Genomic DNA, 20,543 nt, shown 5'->3' with positions numbered 1-20,543 from the left:
CTCCTTAAAGGCTGTGTAACGTTATATAGATCTTGAATAAAGCGATACCTGCTGTTTCTTCTCCTAAAGCGTTCATCTTCTTCTATTTCTGCTAATATATCCTCTACTTCTCTGATACTGCCATTGCTAAGTTCTACGAGCTGCCTCGCCGCCTCAATCTCCGTTGCGCTGAACATATAAGAACCCTTCCTCTTCTTCTTCTTTTCGCATGCCATTGCGAGATACAAACAAAAATAATGGTGAACCAAAACAGACCCCAGAAATCATTTTATAGGACTTTATTTTAAATTGTTGTTAACCGCTTATTATATATACCATACGTCTTCCCTTTTCTCTTTTTTTTTTTTTATCTTTTCTTTAGTTTTTTTTTAAATATTGCTTTATTATTATTATTATTATTATTATTATTATTATTATTATTATTATTATTATTATTATTCAATTAATGTCACCATCATGCTTTTTTTTTAGCCAATATCACCAATTCATCATCATGCTTTCTATATTTAAAAACACACGTTTATGTGTTGGGTTGTAATATGCTTCTGCAAGTTACTTAACTAGTCCTTCAATGATAAGGATTGTGATTTATTCTGATCCTTCCTCAGAAAGAAGAGCAAATTGGATGTTAAGAATAGGACTCATTCTGTTTTCAACCCATAATAGAAAAAAGAACTGCTTCTTCTTTTTTTTTTTCATCTATAAAAGATTTCTATTATATGATTTTTTTAGTCTTCAACACGTCTTTTTTGTGCACTACGTTGTCGTGAATCCGTTTGACCCATCATGAGAAAGGGCGAGTGTAGAGCATTTTAGTTTTAAATTTTAATTAGGCTGTTTATATCAAATGATATAATTCAATAAAATTGAATTAAATATTATATAATTTTGAAATTTGTAGACATTATAAAAATACTTTTTATAATTAAATCAGATCAAATCAAACTAATAATATACCTAAATAACGATTAATTAAGTGGTCTAGGATTATCATGTTATCCATAGTCCTAATCAATAGAGATAATATAATTATAATTTAATTATTCACTTAATTCTTATAATTTTTAAACTTATTTCTTTTTATCCTAGTTAATAAGTGGATTTGTTTATTTCTGAAGTTTATATTTTAATTTTTAAAAGGTTTTTGTCATTAAAATTCTTTAATTAATAGAGTTTAAAAAATTTAACGACATGAATTTTTTAGGAATTAAAATATAAATTTTAGAAACTAAAAAATTCACTTATTAAATTAAAAAAGATAAGTTTAAAAATTATAAGAACTAAATATGTAATTAAACCTATAATTAATTTTTGCTAAATAGTTATTGATATGTATAATTTAGTGAATATATTTTTTATTATCCACTTCACATAATTATTTATTGGTTAGAATCATAAATATGTGATGATCTTGAATCATCTAAATTCCTTTACCACTTATATTTTCACATTAATTTCTTATTATTTGAGTGAAAATAAATAGAGAAAAAGAAATACTTTTTATTTATTTTGCTTTTTTTTCCTCTAAGAAAACAAAAAAGTTTACTTGAGTTCTATAATTTTTTCCTTCTCTTTATTTAGTCTCCACAATGAAAGAAGAAAAAAAAAAAATCATTTCACGGTTGTTTTCATCCTGGTACGTAGTTACGTACTAATTTTTCAACATGGAAGTCTTAAGAATGTCAACAAAATAAAAATATTCAACTTTTAGTCAACTTAATTGATTGCATGCACATCACATATTCCTAATGTTTGCAAAAATATATCAGTATCCCATGCTCGAACGGTTGAACCTGAAGCCTGAAGGAGTGAAGGGTGATGAAAACTAAAAAATATTTGCACTCCCCAATCCTTATTTCGGTATCTGCTTTTTAATGATGAAATAAAAATCAGATATCCAAAATATAAGCAATGAGGGATGAATTCTGTGAGTTGAGAGACACATAATAACTAATAATATGACACATGAAAACGCTTAGGCTATGCCTATGAACCCATAAGTATTAGTGTCAGTGTAGAATGTAAAGATTCTATTAATATTGTCTTCCAAACAAAAATTCTATTAATACTATTTATTTTTTTTACTTATCATATCACATTACTTATTATATTAGTTTTTCTAAATATATATGATACTTTTTTTTTCTAATTCATATCTCATCACTTATTACATTTTTTTTCATCATATATCTCAAGGTGTATATGAAATTTTGGTGTCATACATATGAATGTGTCTAATTGACCAAGATAAAAATAAGATTAAATAATTTCATCTTCAATGATAAATAGAATTTATATATTTATTTTGTTTTAACCCATCTTCAATTACAAATGTATAAATTTTATTGATCATTAAAAGTAGAGTTATTTAATTCATTTTTTCATCTTGTGTGAATTAGACAAATCTGATGCATATTTGTAAGTAATATTCGTTTACAGTGGGCATGCAACATCACGAAGCAAGCAGAAGATAAGAAATATCAACAAATCAAAGTTTTTATTAATTTGTACAGGTATATACATTTCTATTGATTTGCTAGAGACACTGAAATTTCAAAGTCCAAATGCTACAACAATTCTGGGCAAAGAAACAAGAAAGAAAAGCAAGCTTATTCTGCATTCAAGGTCACTGAAACTTGAAGAATTTCATCATCAATTAATGGTTCCAAATCGAAAAGTACTAAGCTAGTCTATGCTGCATAGCACTGCATGACTGACTCTTCCAATCCTTCATCTGGATTCAGACACTTTCGGATGCCTTCAGGCGCCGGAGCCGCCGAGTCGGAATATTCCTCCGGCGGCAGTGATATTGCCGAATCAGGATATCTCGGAGACTCAGCGACCGGAGGATAAACCGTCCAATCAGGTTCACCTTCTGGAGCATCAACCGGCGAAGCAGCCGGTGCCGGAGCCTCAAACGGAGCGGGAGAACCTGACCGATTCGTGACGTGGAACGGAGCAAGAATCGGATGGTTCGCCGGCGAGTTAGGGCTACTTCTTGGAGAGAAGAACCAGCGATCTTCGGAAGGAATCGGCGAAGGAGAAGGAGAGTTGTTGGATCGAAGGCTGAGAATACCGGCGAGGCCGTGAACGACGACGTTACGGCCGTAAAAGATGCCAGGGAAAGCAACGTCGACGCCGGCGACGGAGATAGAGGCGGGGGAGGAGGAAGTGCGGTGGGCGAGGTGGAGGCGGCGGTGAGGGAGGAGCGTGGGGAGAGTGTAGCCGTCGGGGAGGAGGCGGAGCTGGGCGAGGGAGAGGCGGAGAGGGACGACGTGGAAACGGAGAGTGTCGGTGTAAGACGAGGCCGTTAGAGTCATGTCGAGGGCGAATAGTGAGGCGTCGGTGGGAGCGAAGAAGGTGAAGGCGTCGCGTGATGAGTTTGCGTCGGAGAGAATATCGATTTTGAGATCAGAGGTCACGATCGCGTTGCAGAAGAGGTCGTAGCCTCTTGCTCGTACGGTGTTCAGCATCGAATCAAACTCTCTGTTCGGTATGCTTCTCACTCCAACGCCGTTGGCCACCATAAGCAACGCCACCATCATCCACACTGGAACCAAACTACACGTCATTTCCAAGAAGGTGGTTATTTTCGCGGGCTTTTTTTTTTTTTCTTTCAAAATATTATCACTGCTACCATTATGCTAATACTTTTCGCATTTTATTGCAATTTTGCCACCCTCCTTGGTCCTTTGTTTTTGTGATGGGCTTTGGAACAACTGCGTTAATCAGCATCTTCGTGGGCTTTATTATATTATCAACTCAAATCCAAAAAATAAAGAATAAAAATTAATAATACGCTTTGTGACATTTCAATTGTAATCTTTGAATATATTCAAATTAGTTTGTAACGTATGTATGTGTTTTTTCAGTTCCGACTAGCTGGATGAACTAAGTATAGATTGCTTGAAAGCACTTCTCATCACTGAACTTCCGTTTACAATAGGAATGGGGAAATAGGAAAACTAACAGAGAAAAGAAATTATGATAACAATAAAAATAAAAATCTTAATAACATCAAAGATACAGAAGGAAAGAAGTGAGATAACTCTCACAGTAAATTTATCCATTAACGCATGCCAAAGTGACCTGCGCAGCCGATACTTGCCCTAGTTGAATCCTCACACAAATAAGTTTATTCATTCTTGTTAATTAGTAAGCTAAGAAAAAACGTTCAACGAAGAAGAAAAAACAACAAACAAATATACTTTTTTTTTAAACAAAAAAAGAAGAAACAAACAATTGTTTGACTTGAATGTCTCCAACTTTTGAAGAGTGAAAGATCCTTCTGCATCAATCAATTGTTTAACTTAGCAGTAGGACCATATCTTGGCATATTAACAGACTCCAACTGTGTCTCTTCAATCAAACTCTGCATTATATTACATTATATATATGTAACACTAACTGTTCATAAAATTTGGAGATGAAATTTTGGAGACTTTTACCTCATCAAAATTTGGGAGCTCAGTCTAAGCAAGAGGAGAGCATGGTCTTGATGTCTCCATAAATAATGGAGGTCCTGATGGATATGCATCATCGGGGGAAAAACCCTGTAGAAGTTGATTCTTTGTGCTAGACAATTCATCCTGGTAAATTAGGGAGAGAAAAAACATGTTATCTCCACATACTTATAGTTATACACCAGTACACAGCCTACATATTGAGCCCACAACCCCATGCGTTCACATTGCACTGCAACTTCAGCTAAATGGGCCACATGCTCTGCATACTTCACAAGTAATATTTTCTAAAAAGAAAAAATATATATACTTTGATAGTTTCCAGAACAAAGTGTGTGTGCATGTCCCACTGGAATACATACAGAGAACAGAAATGTAAAAAATTAAACCAAAAGCAACCATTTAACTTCGTATGCTCAATCATTATTAAAGACTTGATCGGGCATTCAATTTATTATCTCATAAAGTTCCACATCCTTGCTACTCAGAAGTTCAATGGTGATACAGTAGAAATTATTAGTAAAAACTATGTTCATGTATTACACGATAAAATGCATTTAGCACTCATGGACATTGACTATATTAATAGCAGCTTAGGAATTAATCTTCAGTCTCCATTAAGTCTATCAAGAGACTATATATATGGATGATATGCAGAACCTATGTAATATTGATATATTTTTCTTAATTTCTGAAAAGATGAAAACTCCTGTCAAATTTTTTACTACTGCCACTAATGGAAAAAAGAAATAGACTCTCACCAGCATCTATTGATTTTTCTGCCCAATCCAGTCAACCTAATATGTAAAAATCATTAAAATATGGTAAAAAAGGTGATAAAGTTAAAAAACTACTCAAGCATAATGCAGAAACTGTAATAGTTCAGGATATGCATCACCGTCAAAATAGAACTCTGGTCTTAGTCCTTTGGTTGGATCAAACCCAAGTTTTGTCTGTGGCACTGCACTTGTGAGTATTATGAGGGCATCTATATCTGAAATTAAGACTTGTTGATACTCCATCTTTATGTACACAAATCCTGATTTTACTGCCATGGTTACAAAGCAAACGAGGTATGTAACAAGTTGTTAAAGGAAAAAAATAAGAACACATAAGCCAACAACATTCTTCAAATTATAACGAGTTTCCATTGAGAAAACTAGAAAGAAACTGACAATTATGTATGGGAATCAAATTATAGGTGCCTAAACATCTTTAAACTTACATACACAAGGTCAAAACCTATAATATGATTAACTAAATTAGATCAATTGAGAAAAAAATGATAAATAGATTAATATATATAATTAACTTAATAATTAACCTTGATAAATTATGTTAAATAATTTTATATATTAAAAAAACTAATAAGTATGATATAGTTGATATGTTCTAATCAGGACGTACTATGATAGACAAATAAGAAAAAATAATTATATGTTTCAGATGAGAATAGATTTTAAAAGAGAAATGAGAAGAATTATTTTTAGCCTTTATATCGCAATTAAAAAAATATCACGTGCCTTGATCTGATCTTGATTCCTTACTTTCTCCATTACACACTCTACCATGACTGCCTCTGCAACATATCCTTCCTAACCTGAAAACACAATACCGCTCCATTGGCCACAACCTTTTTAATCGAAATAGAGATTGACAATGGTGGTGTAGTTATTGGGTATAATACACACAAGCTTCTGCATCCTTCCTTGTTGGTACCGGGTGAAACTTTTGTGAATGAAAAATATATATTGAAGTTCCAAAGCGCCCAATAATCTCCTTGATTCATACAATTTTTTGCTGAATTGATTAATATATAAATTTTAAATTATTAAAAATTTAGATTAAAATAATTATCTCACGTAAATATTCATAAAAAGATTTACTTTTAAAAAATACATAATTAAACTATAAAGAGTAAATTATAATTATACCTATTGATAAATAAATAAAAAAAACTAAAAAAAAGAGTTAAATAAACAAATTCATAATTTACTACACGTACAAAGTTGTTAAAATTAACGTTTACGAATTATAAAATTATTAAAACCTTTATTTCAACCAATAATGATGATGAGTAGATGACTACAATTTATTCTCTAAAATATAATTACGTGACTTTAGTTATTTTAAGGAAGGATATTCAAAATTGAAAAAACAAAAAAAAAAAAGTTGATAGCATCAATTCGCAACCTTTAAAAGCGCGTGGTGTCGTACGGGGGACGGCAACGAAAGAGTGAAAGAAGAAAGAAGGGTTAAATTCCCACTTGGCATTGTCTATTCAGCTTTTGGCAGTTGGCAACCCAAATGCATTTTGCATTTTCATCTAAGTTAAATGCACTTTTCATCTACAATAATATTTTGTTTTCCCTTTTCCTTGAATACGACCTACCACTAATAATTCATTGCATTCCTTTGGACACTCATAAATTAGTAGAATATTAGTTGGTTTTTGCCGACTCTCTTGCTCCACCAAGGATTTATATAGCTATCAAAGGTTTCAAGATTTTAAAAATCAATAGCTTAATTGGACAGGAATCTTTTGTGCTGTCCATGATGCATCTTTTTCTTCAGGAGTATTTTGTGAAAAGAAACTTCATTATTCAACCAATCGGGTTAGTTAAATGGTTTTAGACAAATAATAGTTCCATCACCCCCCCACATTACTCAAATTAGAGTTTCAATTAAATAAAAATCATCATTATCATAAATATAAATTAAATGCAACTCTTTCTTTTATTAAGTAATTATAAATACTTTATGGACCATAAAAATACATTATTATTATTATTAAATGATTTTTTTGTCATTTTATAATATTACAAAAGTATATTTCTTTCTTTATTAACTTCACCATTGTTCTTTGATAAATAAATAAATAAATGAGTCCAAATCTAATTTTTTAGGTGAGTACGAGTATATATAATTAAAGAAATTTAAAACTTGTTTAGATATCTTATTCTCGCTTACCTCTTTTCCCCAATCTCTTGTCTTATGGTCTAACTTCTCAAGCGATAATACTTCAAGCTTTACAAGGAAAAATAATTATCAATCAAATTTAATGTTTTAACATAATAGTCTTCAAAATACCATAAAGCATTTTTCTCTCACACACTCCCTATAAGGGATTAATTAATCCAACACTTATTTCATTTAATATTTTTGCACTATAAAAATATAAATTTATATCTAATCATCAAATTACGTAATACAATATTATTTTAATAATATATTGTATGCAAAATTATAGCTAAATTAAATGTTTTATTTATGTTTTTATACAATATCTTCTAAAATAAAATTTATTGATAAAACATTAATTAATTACTATTAAATCGTATACATTTTATGAATTTAGTCAACTAAATTAATTTTTTGAATTTATTTTAATGGATAAATTTAATGTTTTGTTACACACGCATACATAATATAAAAGCACAACACATGTAGATAATAATAATAATAATAATAATAATAATAATAATAATAATAATAATAATAATAATAATAATAATAATAATATGCAGTATTTTATGTTTTTTTTTAACTTCCACCACTTTTTTCATTGAAGTGGTCAAAATGACAGTTTTTCTCCCTGAAATTCCTACTGTTTTTAAGGAGATTTTTCTCTCCCTCCTCTCTCTCTTTCTCTTAAAATTTACATTCATTAGATATATATTTTTCTATAGAAACTAAAATTCAAGGTTAATTAGAAAAGTAAATATCCATGATCACTGTTTTTTTTTTTTATCAGTATCTATGATTGACTTTAAAAAACAATATACTGATCAGTGTTAAATTGGAAATAATATTTTACTATACTTTATCTAAAGGTATGAATTTAATAACAAAAGAAATATAGATGAATAAAATGAAATTTAAGATAATAATTTGGTTGTGGTGGGATTAGGGGAAGTGAAAAGAGAAAATGAATTGGTGATCATGTGGTGGTTGTGGGATGGCTATAATAAGAGCAAGCAGTGAGTGTGAGTGAAATCGATCAGAACTAAGAAGAAGACATGGCATCGTCCAAGGTAGCGACGACGACGACGACGACGACGAATTCGGATATTTCGAGCCAGCAGGTATGGGACGGCGCCACCATGGAGATGGAGTCTCAAGACAACATGAACATGAGCATGAGCCTCCAGGATTTGTTGACCGAAAACGACGCCGTGCCACCCTCTCATAGTCATGGAAGGGGAAAGAGAAAAACCCTAGTGGAGGAACCCCTCGTCGTCGATAAGGTCACTCTTCAGAAACAGAGAAGGATGATAAAAAACAGAGAATCTGCCGCTAGGTCCAGGGAACGCAAGCAGGTTACTTTTTATATTTTAAATTTAATTAATTCTCTATTTCCCCCTTTTCACAATTCAAACCCACTTTCCAGGCTTACACAGTTGAGCTAGAATCTTTGGTTACACATCTCGAGGAAGAGAATGCCATCTTGTTAAAACAAGAGGTATGTATGTTATCTATGCCTTATTCTCCATATTCACTCAAACCTCTTTCCCGCCTTTTCCAAAATTCTTGTCTAAATTGCAGGACTTATCAACAGAAAAGAAATTGCATGTGTTGTCTTGGATGGATCAAGATTGTTTTATAATATTATTATTTTCCTAGTTGATTATTTGTTGCTCAAGATTTCTGTTGGGTATTGTATGTATGCAGGCCGATAGGAAAAGGCAGAGGTTCAATCAGGTATGTATCCGTTCCCTTTCTCATTCTACCAGCCTGAATCGATCTACCTCAATTCGCATAATTATGAATTCTTGTGTAAACAATTCAACTTCCATTTATTATCTATGAATTCAATTCAAATTACAGTACTGCCTAGCAGCTTGCAAGTTTCATAGATCGAGAGAAAAAAAGCGAATAAATGTTCATCTTTAACTTCCATTCAAACAAGTGGGTTAGGTTTGACCAGCATACACACAACATATAATTCTGGTGGAACGGTGAAGGATGCTATCCACCAATCCATATAATTGCACTGGTTATGTTGGATTAGTTTAGGTTTAATCGCCCCTCTATTTTGGGATGAGTTCGAGATGCTTTCTTATTCATCTTTCAAGTCGTCCAGATTATTGTGCACACGCAATTCTCTTCCGTAACCATTAATTCTTGATGGATTATTCAATCTCACTTTCACAAGACTTTGAAATACTCTTAGAATTGTTCCATATGTCAGTTATATCCTTATCCTTGGAATTGGAATTTTTTTTGGAACACTCAATACCTGTTATATAGTATGTATGATGCATCACTTCAGTACCCAGAATTTATAATTTTTGGTTAAATTGGATATCAGGAGTAAAATTTTTTGTTTCTAGACTTTAGAGGGTGAAGTGGACTCCCTCTTTCCTTACAATTGTACTAAGCATGACTTCAATAAATGATAATTGAGCAACAAACCACCAAGGGGCAAGGGGCATGTGCACTGGCTTTACCTTTTATGTAGTTATTTGCTATTTGGCTGTTAATTTGATCCCTGTCTCTCCTTTACTCGTTTGCCTGCAGCTCATGGAGTGCCTTATTCCAGTTGAGGAAAAACGTAAACCAAAACCAATGCTTCGGAGAGTGAATTCATCCCAATGGTGATGTAATATGTTGCTTGTCCTAATGGACTAGTTTTCAAGTCCTGGTGTATAGATACCAAACAAATGATGCATGATAGTGTTGAAAGGATAAATATGAAAAAGAGAGGAAAAGATTTTTTTTATATATACATATAGCTTTGCTGATTATTTTCCAGGATCACTTGGAGTTACATTGCTGCAGAGAGAAAATAGATGCAGCCAAATAATTCAACTAATTTGATTCAAGCTGAAGCTTATTATTGGAAGATCCTTGAATTGATGGATATTGCGGGGATAGATCTTTATTGGGGGAAGGGAGTTGAAATTAGAATTTATGTTTAATGTTAGATTGTCTGCTTTTTGATATTTCAGGGAGGGAACACTGATAAACCTTGACCATGTACAAACAAGTATCGATAAGTGGTATATACATGTGTTATCTATACTGCTATTTTTATTTTTCTTTTGTTGAATCTTTACTCCTAATTGTCCTATCCATCCACGATTTATCTAGGGATAATTAAAATATAATATTAGCAAGCTTTAGTTTACTATACGGATATTTTTAAACTAATAAAAATTTAAAATTATAAATAAATAAATATTTCATTATTATAAAATAACATTGAAATTAAAAATCTTAAGGAAGAATAAAATATAATAGGAAATATATTTATTTTTAATAATAAATATTTTCTTTTACTAGATGTAAATAAATTACAGATATAGTTTTTTAAAAAAATTAAAGAATAATTATAAAAATATTTTTTAATCAAAATATATCATCTCCATATTTATTAATTTGATATACTATTTTAAAATTAATATTAAAATAGTACTAATTAGGATTATAATAATAATAAAATTCAATTTCTATCTAAAAAATATAAAAGAATAAAAATAAAATGCTTAACACAACAAACTTCATGTATCTTAATAAGAAAACGAAATTATTTTATTTTAAAAACAAATATTCAAATTTATAGAATAGAAATGAATAAAATAATTTAATATTTAAAAAAAGAATATAATTTGATAACTCTTTTACTTTAATGGTATCTTTTATTTAGGAAAAAAAGAGAACGGAAAGTGTGATGCATGAATTTTTTTTAGTTGTTTAGTAAGAAAGAAAAGTATATATATATATATATATATATATATATATATTAGTTTTTCTTTTTCTTTTCTTACTTGAGAGCAAAAAATAAATTTCACCAAAAAAATTGTTTGGAGAATAAAGATTTTTTTTTCTTTTAAAATACAATTTTTTTCTATAATTTTGTGTTCAATAAAATTTTAACAGATTGAAGCTGGGTGCTTCTTTAAGAGTTTGTTTAGCATGAATGAGCCTTGTTTTCCCCGATGCTTGAAGCTAGATAATATTTCCTCTATCAGCAAAGACATGCTTGAAGACCTCATTAAACTTGTCTCAAGGACTAAAGTCAAACAAGCGGTGTTTGCTATGAGTCCCTATAAGGCCCCCGGACTAGATGGTTTTCAACCTTTTTTTTCTATAGAACATATTGGGATGTTATGGGTGATGAAGTTTGTAACTTGATTACTCAAACTTTCTCCACTACTACTTTCCTTCAACAGCTGGTTGAGACCTTGATTTTTCCAATTCCTAAAGTGGATACCCCCTACTACCATGAAGGAGTTCAGCCCTATAAGTCTTTGCAATGTCTTGTTTAAATTTATATCTAAGGTGTTGGTTCAAAGTGAAAACATCAGTGAGGGGGCCAGAGGTTTAATTCCCACTTGTTCTTTGCAGATGATTGCCTACTTTTTGTCAAAGGAACATATGCTCAAGTGAGACTTGTCAATGAGGTTTTGGAATTGTGTTGCAAGGACTCAAGTTTAAAGGTTAATGCCTAGAAATCCATCTTCTATGCCTTCTCCAATGTGAAGAGACAGAAGATTACCAGGTTTGCCTCTATTCTGTAGTTCCGTCACACCACCAATCTGGGAAAATACCTGGGGTTTTCTCTGTTGAAAGGAAGAATTCAGAATAAGGATTTTTCTTATATTATAAATAGAGTGAATAGCAAGCTCGCTGGGAGGATGAGTAAAATACTAAATAGGGCGGAACTTGTGGATTCCCCAAGGCATATGTAATCGCATTGATGTAGCTGTCAGGAATTTTATTTGGGATAAACCTTCTACACATTGGGTAGGGTTGGCATACGCAAAAATAGATACTAAAATTTTAAAATTATGTGTTTTTTTTTTATTAATAATGAAATGATGTTGACAGCAGAGTTCTCCTAGATAGATAGGGAGATAAAAACATGTAATTTGAGGTGAAAGACACACAACAACAACAAACTATTTAAAGACTTTCCATACCCACACCTGAAAACCTTGAAACTCTCATTACTACTAGACCAGCTTTCCCCTAACATCCATGGCACATGACCCTCTTCTTCTACCCTCACACCAACACTGTACTTATACTTGACTTCTCCACCAAATCCCAACTCCTTCAAACCTCCCTCTCCCAAACCTTCTCATATGGAAATGCTCGAAAATGGCACGTGCTGGTGAGGAGGATGAGGGAGTTTGTGGAAACAAAGGCGTGCATGAAGTAAGTAACAATAGTGTTGGAGTTGGTGTAAGTTTCCATGCTTAAGGTTGATTTTGGTTGGGGGAGGCTGTGTGTGTGGATGTGCAGTGTGAATAAGATGGTGAGTAATACCATTGCCTTGATGGATACCAAGCAAGGCCACTGGCTCAACATATTTTTAGGACTAAAGTTAATCTGGAAAGTGAGACCTTTTTAAAATAAATAAATTATTATTACATTTTATTAAAAAAAACAATAAAACCTCACTGCTGGCAAAGAATTGCTTCACCCAAAAATCTCTTCAAGATGTCCCACCAAATCGAATGTCGATGGTAATTGATCAATTTAAAAGCTAGTGAATTTTAAACATAAAAAGTAATTTGGAAATGCTATTTCTTATAATGAATTTAACTATCTAAGATGTAAAAATATACACACACTGACACGCATAAGATAAAATAAATTTATTAAACCCCGCCCAAATAATTGATATCAAATTTGATATAAAACAAATCAAAATCAAAATAGATTAGAATGAATGGACAAGAGAATGATCAGAGGGTATCAAATACTTACCAAGACTAAGAGCAAGCGAGCAGCGACATGCGTGAGACGTCTTGAAAAATGATGAATTGAAAAGTGCAAGAAAGATGATCAGAGATATTCATGAGCAAGAAAAAGGATTAAAATGAATAATTTTTTAGTGTATTTTACTGAGAATTTATATATTTAGAGTAGAAAAAAGTGATTTTTGGACTAATTTTAGTAATAATTGATATATTTAGAGAAAAAATGTACCCGATTTTAAAAATACCGTTAATGTATAACCTAATTAATAAGTAAATAATTTTTTAAGTGGCACAAAACAAAACAAAAAAAAAAGAAACCCACTATAATGATTGATAAATTTTGGATTCAAATACCAATATGGCAGATTTGCATCACCACTCTCGGCCCTACAAGAAAATTGGCCCACAACACTAGAGTAACATACATTAAAAATTATATAAAATATTAATTGTAAGGGATATTAATTTGGGGGCCTAAAATAAGGGCTTGACCTGCTTTATGCTTCAACCGGCCCTGATAGCAATGATGGTTGAAGCTTTTGTCACTCTTGATCATCAAGACATGGATCTTTTTGAACAATATTAAGAGCTCCTACACTATGCTTTGCTCGATTCTATTGTTATATTCTTGTTAGTATTGCAGGGGAATAGAAAGATAATTAGTTGTTGAATGGTGATTAATAGTTGAGTTTAGAATCAATGTATAGTTAGAAATAGTAGATGATTTAGTGATGGTATAGTTCTTAGACAATGAAAAGAGGAGTTTATATTAATGTCTTAAAACTCGTTACATTAAAGTGTTGTTGGGAGCCTATTTATAGGCAAATAAGAATTGATAGCATCATACTTCAAGAGATAGATTTTTCTAGATTTTATACAATAGTCTTAAATATTAGTCAATATCTTATTACGAATAATTTCGATAATTTTGGGAGAAAAAATGACATTCACTTATTAAAGAGATGGTACGATTTGATTCTATTTTTTTTTTTACCGAAATTGGTAAAAAAATGAAAAAAAAACTCATGATGTCTACTTAAGTCCCAAATCTTTTTAGATTGTTCATAGAAATACTCTTATATTGTTCTAGTACATTTAACTTCTAAATAATTCATGAATTTGTAAGAATTTTTTTTCTATTCTAGAAATTTATATCATATTTTAACAATTCTCATCTTCTCTATCAGTTTATTTATTGTATATAATTGGGGGAGATCATTATAATTAATTAAGATCATGCTATAAATTAACCAAAAACTCACATAAACTTGTGTATGTTCTTAGTATCATTTCATGAATTTCATTTTATTTTTGTTTCAATAAACCAACTCAAATATGTATATCATATATTCTTGTTTGAATAATTAAAACAACTCAAATATATATTGCATGACTTGTCAATTCTCCAAGAAACACTAAACAGGGGTAAATCTAGAAAATAAGTCAGGGAGGGATGACAAACCAAAACACAAAATAACGTATATTAAAAAACTCTTATACATTGTAAAGATATTTTAAAATTTAGATAAATTTAAAATATAACTAAGAAAAGCATATCACCATTATTAGAAAATAAAAATAAAATGTAGTAGGAAACATATTCATTGTAAAAAAATCATTTTATTATATAAGAATATAACTTAAAATATAATATTTTAAAATTGGATAGTAAAGTAAAAAAAAAAATGTTTTGAATCAACTATATTAATTTGGCATGGTGTGTCAAAATTTAAGTTGGTGAATTATAAATAATTTTTTGGTGTAAAAAATTAGATATATTATATATTATTTAAATTTTTAATAATATTTTTAAAAATGACAAAATATAATATGCTTGATATAATAGAAATCAGTTACATGACAGATTAAGAAGAAGAGTATATTAAAAGAAGTTCTTACTCTCAAAAATGAAGAACAAATGTTAAAATTTAAAATGTAATAGTTGAAAATTAAACTAATTTAAATTTAAAAAATATATATTTTTATGTAAAAAAAGTCTACAAATATATAATTTAAAAGAAACTTTTGAGGGAGACGTTGAAGTCCACTCTTATCCTTAGTTGCATACGTTATTCTGGCCTATAAAATTTGAAAATGTAGCTGGTTCAATACCCAAAGCATACTCACAAACTTTGGACTTTGGTTGATTAATTAATTCACACAAGAAACCAATCCACGATATATACTGCTCTGATATGCTAGCTTGTTTGATTTTCCGTGGTAGGTTATAGGAAATGGAGACGATCTGAACTGCAATCGTTACCAAAATTCACTTATTAACATATATCATATAAAAATAAATGATTTTGTTTCCTATAAGAGAAACTTAAGATTTATTTGGAAGTAAAATAAACTTATTCATAAATTAAAATCAATTTTTCAGGAGTTAAAATAAATTTTTGGAGAAGTTGATATGAGAGAATTTTTACAATTTATTTATAAGCTAATTTTAACTTAAAGAAAAAAATTCCTATTTTTTTCCCTATAAGAATGAAATTTTTTATTCAAAGATACTCTTATTTGACGTTTGCATAACAAAAATTGAGTGGTATAATGTAGATTTTTTTTAACAAACAAAAGGTAAATTCTAATATTAAAGGTGGAGGGTCCTGAGTTCACACCAAGTTGTTACAATGGGATAACTCAACTCAATTTAATCAAACACGAACTTAACCCACACGAAAAAAAAGAAGTTAAGTTAGATTGGGTTGGACTTTTTTTGATGTTGAGTTGAAAATTTTAAGTTCTTAACCTAACAAGTTATGGATTAAGTTGGATTGGCCCACTAAAATTATAAAAAAAATTATGAAAAATTGTATTTAATTTGTTGATTTATATTTTAAAAAGTTTAATTTAGCCCTTTAAATTTGTAGAGTTAAAATGATCATTTCAAAATAATGATTTTTTAACACAATTTTAATTTTAATGTGACTGATATGAAATTTTAAAGTTTCATATACATGGATTTAATTATTTTGAAATGAAAAATCTAATATTAAATTTTTTTAATTACTAATGAGACTTATTTTTCATGTATTTTTTTTTACCATATTTGACATTTTTTATTTAAACACCGGGTGAGTTCAATAGTTTTTATGTTAGTTCATCTAATGAGATAAGTTTTATGTCTTGAATTAAATAAAAAAGTATTCAAAGAAAATAATTTTCCTAAAATATTTTTTTAGAACTTAATATCATGAATAAAAAATTCGTTAAAAATAAAATCACAATTAAAAATGATTTATTTAGTTATAATATTCGAATAAAATTAGTGAGATTTATTTCCATTTGAAGTTATTGTTAGCTCATAGTAGTATTGTTTGATGTCATAAGTGATGAACTGATACTAATAAAAGAAGAAGAAAAAGCAGCATCATTGGCGGAAACAGGTTTCTCTTTTTCTTGCACAATCCACCTTTTGGGTGGTAACGACGACCATAAAAGGCTAGTAAAGTATCTACGATGATAAAAAGTGCTTTAGTAACGACGAAAATGTTTGCTCTGTTTCTGTTTTGCGCCATCCTTTAATTTTGCATATAACGCCAACTTTTGGGGCTGATGAATTTTGAAGTTCGAATTGCGTTCATAAAGCTAACCAGAATGTCTGTCTGGGCCAAAGTAGTTTCTTCTAACGATAAATGTCAGCCTTTAATTTTCTTCTTTTATAACGTGTTGTATATATCGGGAAGTGATGAAAATATGAAAAGCTTGTTATTTGTGATTGGGCATAAAATCGATTTTGCCAAACTCACCGGACATGATCATTTCTTATAAAGTAACAAAGAGAAGGAAATGCGGATGGTAGTGTGGAACATTTGGCTTGTGAAGAATGAATGCATCTTTAAAGGAGGAGGAGTATTTGAAGCTCAAACCTTCACCGTATTGTTTTCGCTTAGTGGGAAAAACTAAACTTTTAATTATTCTCTCACTTAAATGGATGGTGTCACCGGAAACGTTTGTGACCTCATTGTTGTCCAGGGAATTTTAATTTTAATTAATTGTCATTAAATTTTTTTGATGGACATAGCATATGTGATTTGTAATTATTTTAGGGTCTTTGGGATTTGGGAAGGATTGGATATAAATAACATGCTATCAGGAAATGCTAGACTTCATATTGTTATAGTTAGTTGGTATTTATTCTTTTATTTGTGAGTGTGTAAATATAAGCTAATCAAGCACATCGGAAGATAACAATAATTTACTCTTGTATTCCTTTTGGGATTCCCCTCGTAATCCATATTTATAATATATTATCTTCTTGTCGAGAAAAAAAGAGAGTTTAAATTAACGTTTTAATTATAAGCTGCTCAAAGTACTTTTATATAAATAGATTATTTGTATATTTTGTTTCAAACATATTTTTAGGTGCTTTTAATTAAACAGTAGTCCAAATATGTTATTAATAGTTGAAAATTTAGTTATTGTTGGATAAGTATAGTTATCATGCATTGTTAATATAAGTTTTTATTACATTGTCAATTAATTAATTTTTTTAAAAAATCAATTACATAAAAATTGACAAAACGATATAGTTCATTTAAATTAATTTTTTGTTTTTTGGAAAATATTACAATCATGAAAAGGAAATTCAATTAGCAAAAGCTATCTTAATTAATAAGTGAGCATATATATAATTAAGTTATCGATTGAGATACATATACTTAGATGATTTTGTTTCCATACACAGAAAAAGAAAATTGTTTGTTAATTTTTGTGATGAAGGATTGTCTTGATGTTTTATAGTAAGAAAATTGTTGGTTAATTAACTAATAAAAGTAGGTGCAGTGTTGTATTAAGATGTTGATTGGAAAGGGAGGAGCAGAATGAAGTAAAGTAGTAGCTAGGCGTAATGCATTAAGATGATGGTAGGTTTGATGTTATAGAGAACAATTAATTGGTAACTGATCGACACACATAACGTAACATAGAGGAAAAGCAGAGTATGATCCTGGCGGCCGTAACTAAAAACATCACACTGGGCAATCATCCTTGGCTTCCACGTTTTTCTCTTTCTCTTGTTGACTCACAGTGACATCATCAACAACAACAAGATCTTTGACTTTGTTATCATCCACTGCAATTGGGAAGACTTCAGCAGGTCCCAACGGGTTCACAACAACAATGTTTATCACTCCTTCACCTAAACCTTGCTCCTTCTCACTCTCACTGCCCTTCCTGTAAATGCCATATAGCACCATCTGAACTAGCCCCAGTGCAAACCCTCCCACATTTGGAATCTGCAATTTAAATTAATTTATATATTGTGCTATAGCTAGTAGTATATGGAATTAATGGAATTGAATGGGCTACTTACATAAATGCATTTGTCTTGCATAGACAAACCATATACAAACCACGTTATGGCATTCAGTGTGAGGAAAAATGACAAATAGAAGGGCATAAACTGTACACTCTTTGTTCTAATCACTTTTGCCTGCAGATAATTAATAATATATGTATGCATGAGAAGGGGTCGATAGATAATTAATTAATTAATTAATTAACTCACCATAATGCTTAGAGGTGATGCAAAGACACTGAGTGAAACGGCGTCACAAATCCATCCAATGACTTTGACCCGGTGGGAACCATTTAGAGCAAAACGCGAGGAAAGGACCAAGGCCAAGAAGCCAATATTCATCGCCGCAAATAGGGTATAGGTTAAGTTCTGTAATTAAAATTAAGTTAATGATGATGATCCAAGTAGTAAGTTAATTATGCATATATAGAAAAAGGTATATATACCCTTGCATCCTTGTGCGCATATTTAATGTAGGTGAGAATGTAGATGAGCTCTATGACACATCCGATCGAGTTGATCGTAATAAGGGGAACAACGCCGTCATGAATTTTGAGGAAGGCGTAGTATAACCAAAGCATAGAACTCATTAATGACAACAAGTATGGCAGCGAGTGGAAACCGTCCGTGCATTTCTTTTTGTATATCCGGTAAAACGTTGGCCTGCAATCACAAAATTAATTAATCATCAACTTCATTTTAATAATTAGGAAGCATTCGCCTGTTAAGAAAAAGTTGATATAGAACTTACACCGGAGCCAAGTACACCATCACAGAAATGATGTTACCTGATCAGCATATCACATAAATGTTAACAATTCGTACTAATTATGAGAATATTTGAAACAAAAAAGAAAATAACTTTCATGATTTTATTTTAACTTGATGAAGAAACGGGCCCATGACACTGCGTGTGTTAAAAAAACGAAATTGTAGAGTACGTGCAGATAGAATTCGATATTCTCCATGAATAAAATAGAAAATAAAAGAACGTCCTTTCTCAACACCCATTACTGGGAATTTGTGAATTGTGATCAACCTATAACTCAACTATAATTTATAGAAGTGGGGTCAGCCAATTCACTACACCCAAAAAGAAGGAACAGAAAATAAGTATTGGCAAGAAATGAACATTGAACACACACACACACACACACACAAAAAATAATGAATTAAAATTGCATGACCCGAATTGTAAGTGAGATACAAAGATGGAAAAAATGGATTGGAGGAGAATTGCAAATGCAGAGGAGAGGAGATAAGGCAGCACATGCACACGAACGGACATCTACTTAATTAAAGAACTTAGAGTAAATTGGTGCGCATGCATATCAATAAATAGCTATCTAGAAACCAAGATGCAAGAAACAAGAAAGGGAAAGAAAGAAAGAAAGATAGCAATGATCGATGATGAGCACGTGTAGGTGGTTAATTACCTAATATTCCGAAAGTGGCAGCCAAAGCATTGTGACTGCCCATGATGATCCTTTGAAGGTTTAGTTAGGGGTTGCGAGGAATTACCTTAGCTGGGTTTCTTCCAAATCAACCCCCGCCTCAATCTCGTGAATGATCGAATGAGGATGTGATGAGCAACTCCCTCCTCCTATTTATACACAAACGGGAATGTACTGCGTAATATCAAGTCATTCATTCAGCCTTCATGAGGGATTAATCTTTTTTAGTAGGTAGCGTAGCGAAAAACCATTTTGCCTAGCCAACTCAGGACTCTCCACGTGCCACTTCATTTCTCTATATGTAAGAATTTTTTGAATCACAATCTCTAGTGGAATATTGTAACGTCTCTTGCCATGCCATCTGTTTATTTCGTTTCATTTTGTTTCTGTTGTGATGAGAAGAAATCAAGAGAAACAACGTAAAGATGCATATAGTTAAGGCCAGATTCTCTAATTTATTTCAAATGAAAATGGAATTAATATTTTTTTATTGATATGAATAAAAAACCGTGTCAAAAAATTTATAAGGACTCAAGTATATTCTGCTCAACAATCCAATTGAGTTAGGTTTTCTTGAAAAATAATTTAATTTTATCATAAATTATTTATGTAA

At 30.9% G+C, this 20,543-nt stretch overlaps 3 protein-coding genes across 6 annotated transcripts; 1 reads left to right on the top strand and 2 right to left on the bottom strand.

Moving 5' to 3' along the window:
* Positions 1-2,508: 2,508 nt before the first annotated feature.
* Positions 2,509-5,698, bottom strand: LOC114424570 (fasciclin-like arabinogalactan protein 19). 3 transcript variants are annotated; one of them, XM_028391426.1, is made up of 4 exons: positions 5,362-5,698; positions 5,225-5,260; positions 4,449-4,589; positions 2,509-4,372 (listed from the first exon to the last, which is right to left on the bottom strand). In XM_028391426.1, exon 4 carries the CDS (start codon positions 3,570-3,572, stop codon positions 2,691-2,693), a length of 882 nt encoding a protein of 293 aa, XP_028247227.1. In that variant the 5' UTR covers positions 3,573-4,372; positions 4,449-4,589; positions 5,225-5,260; positions 5,362-5,698; the 3' UTR covers positions 2,509-2,690. The 3 variants fall into 3 exon arrangements, with proteins under 3 accessions (XP_028247227.1, XP_028247225.1, XP_028247226.1); XM_028391424.1 differs by having other exon boundaries at positions 2,509-3,561; XM_028391425.1 differs by lacking the exons at positions 5,225-5,260; positions 5,362-5,698 and having other exon boundaries at positions 2,509-3,561; positions 4,449-5,218.
* A 2,656-nt stretch (positions 5,699-8,354) lies between these two features.
* On the top strand, positions 8,355-10,502 carry LOC114422225 (G-box-binding factor 4-like). The gene is made up of 4 exons (XM_028388465.1): positions 8,355-8,782; positions 8,854-8,925; positions 9,135-9,164; positions 9,984-10,502. Exons 1-4 carry the CDS (start codon positions 8,483-8,485, stop codon positions 10,062-10,064), a joined length of 483 nt encoding a protein of 160 aa, XP_028244266.1. The 5' UTR covers positions 8,355-8,482; the 3' UTR covers positions 10,065-10,502.
* Positions 10,503-18,001: 7,499 nt separating this feature from the next.
* On the bottom strand, positions 18,002-20,122 carry LOC114424080 (bidirectional sugar transporter N3-like). 2 transcript variants are annotated; one of them, XM_028390948.1, is made up of 6 exons: positions 19,998-20,122; positions 19,228-19,264; positions 18,923-19,139; positions 18,687-18,845; positions 18,492-18,611; positions 18,002-18,414 (listed from the first exon to the last, which is right to left on the bottom strand). In XM_028390948.1, exons 2-6 carry the CDS (start codon positions 19,245-19,247, stop codon positions 18,148-18,150), a joined length of 783 nt encoding a protein of 260 aa, XP_028246749.1. In that variant the 5' UTR covers positions 19,248-19,264; positions 19,998-20,122; the 3' UTR covers positions 18,002-18,147. The 2 variants fall into 2 exon arrangements, with proteins under 2 accessions (XP_028246749.1, XP_028246748.1); XM_028390947.1 differs by having other exon boundaries at positions 19,913-20,067.
* Positions 20,123-20,543: the final 421 nt, after the last annotated feature.

Source organism: Glycine soja, chromosome 8 (genome assembly GCF_004193775.1).
Source record: "Glycine soja cultivar W05 chromosome 8, ASM419377v2, whole genome shotgun sequence".
NCBI classification, from domain to species: Eukaryota; Viridiplantae; Streptophyta; class Magnoliopsida; order Fabales; family Fabaceae; genus Glycine; species Glycine soja.
Note: the sequence above shows the minus strand (reverse complement) of the source record. Positions and strands in the feature narration are given on the sequence as shown.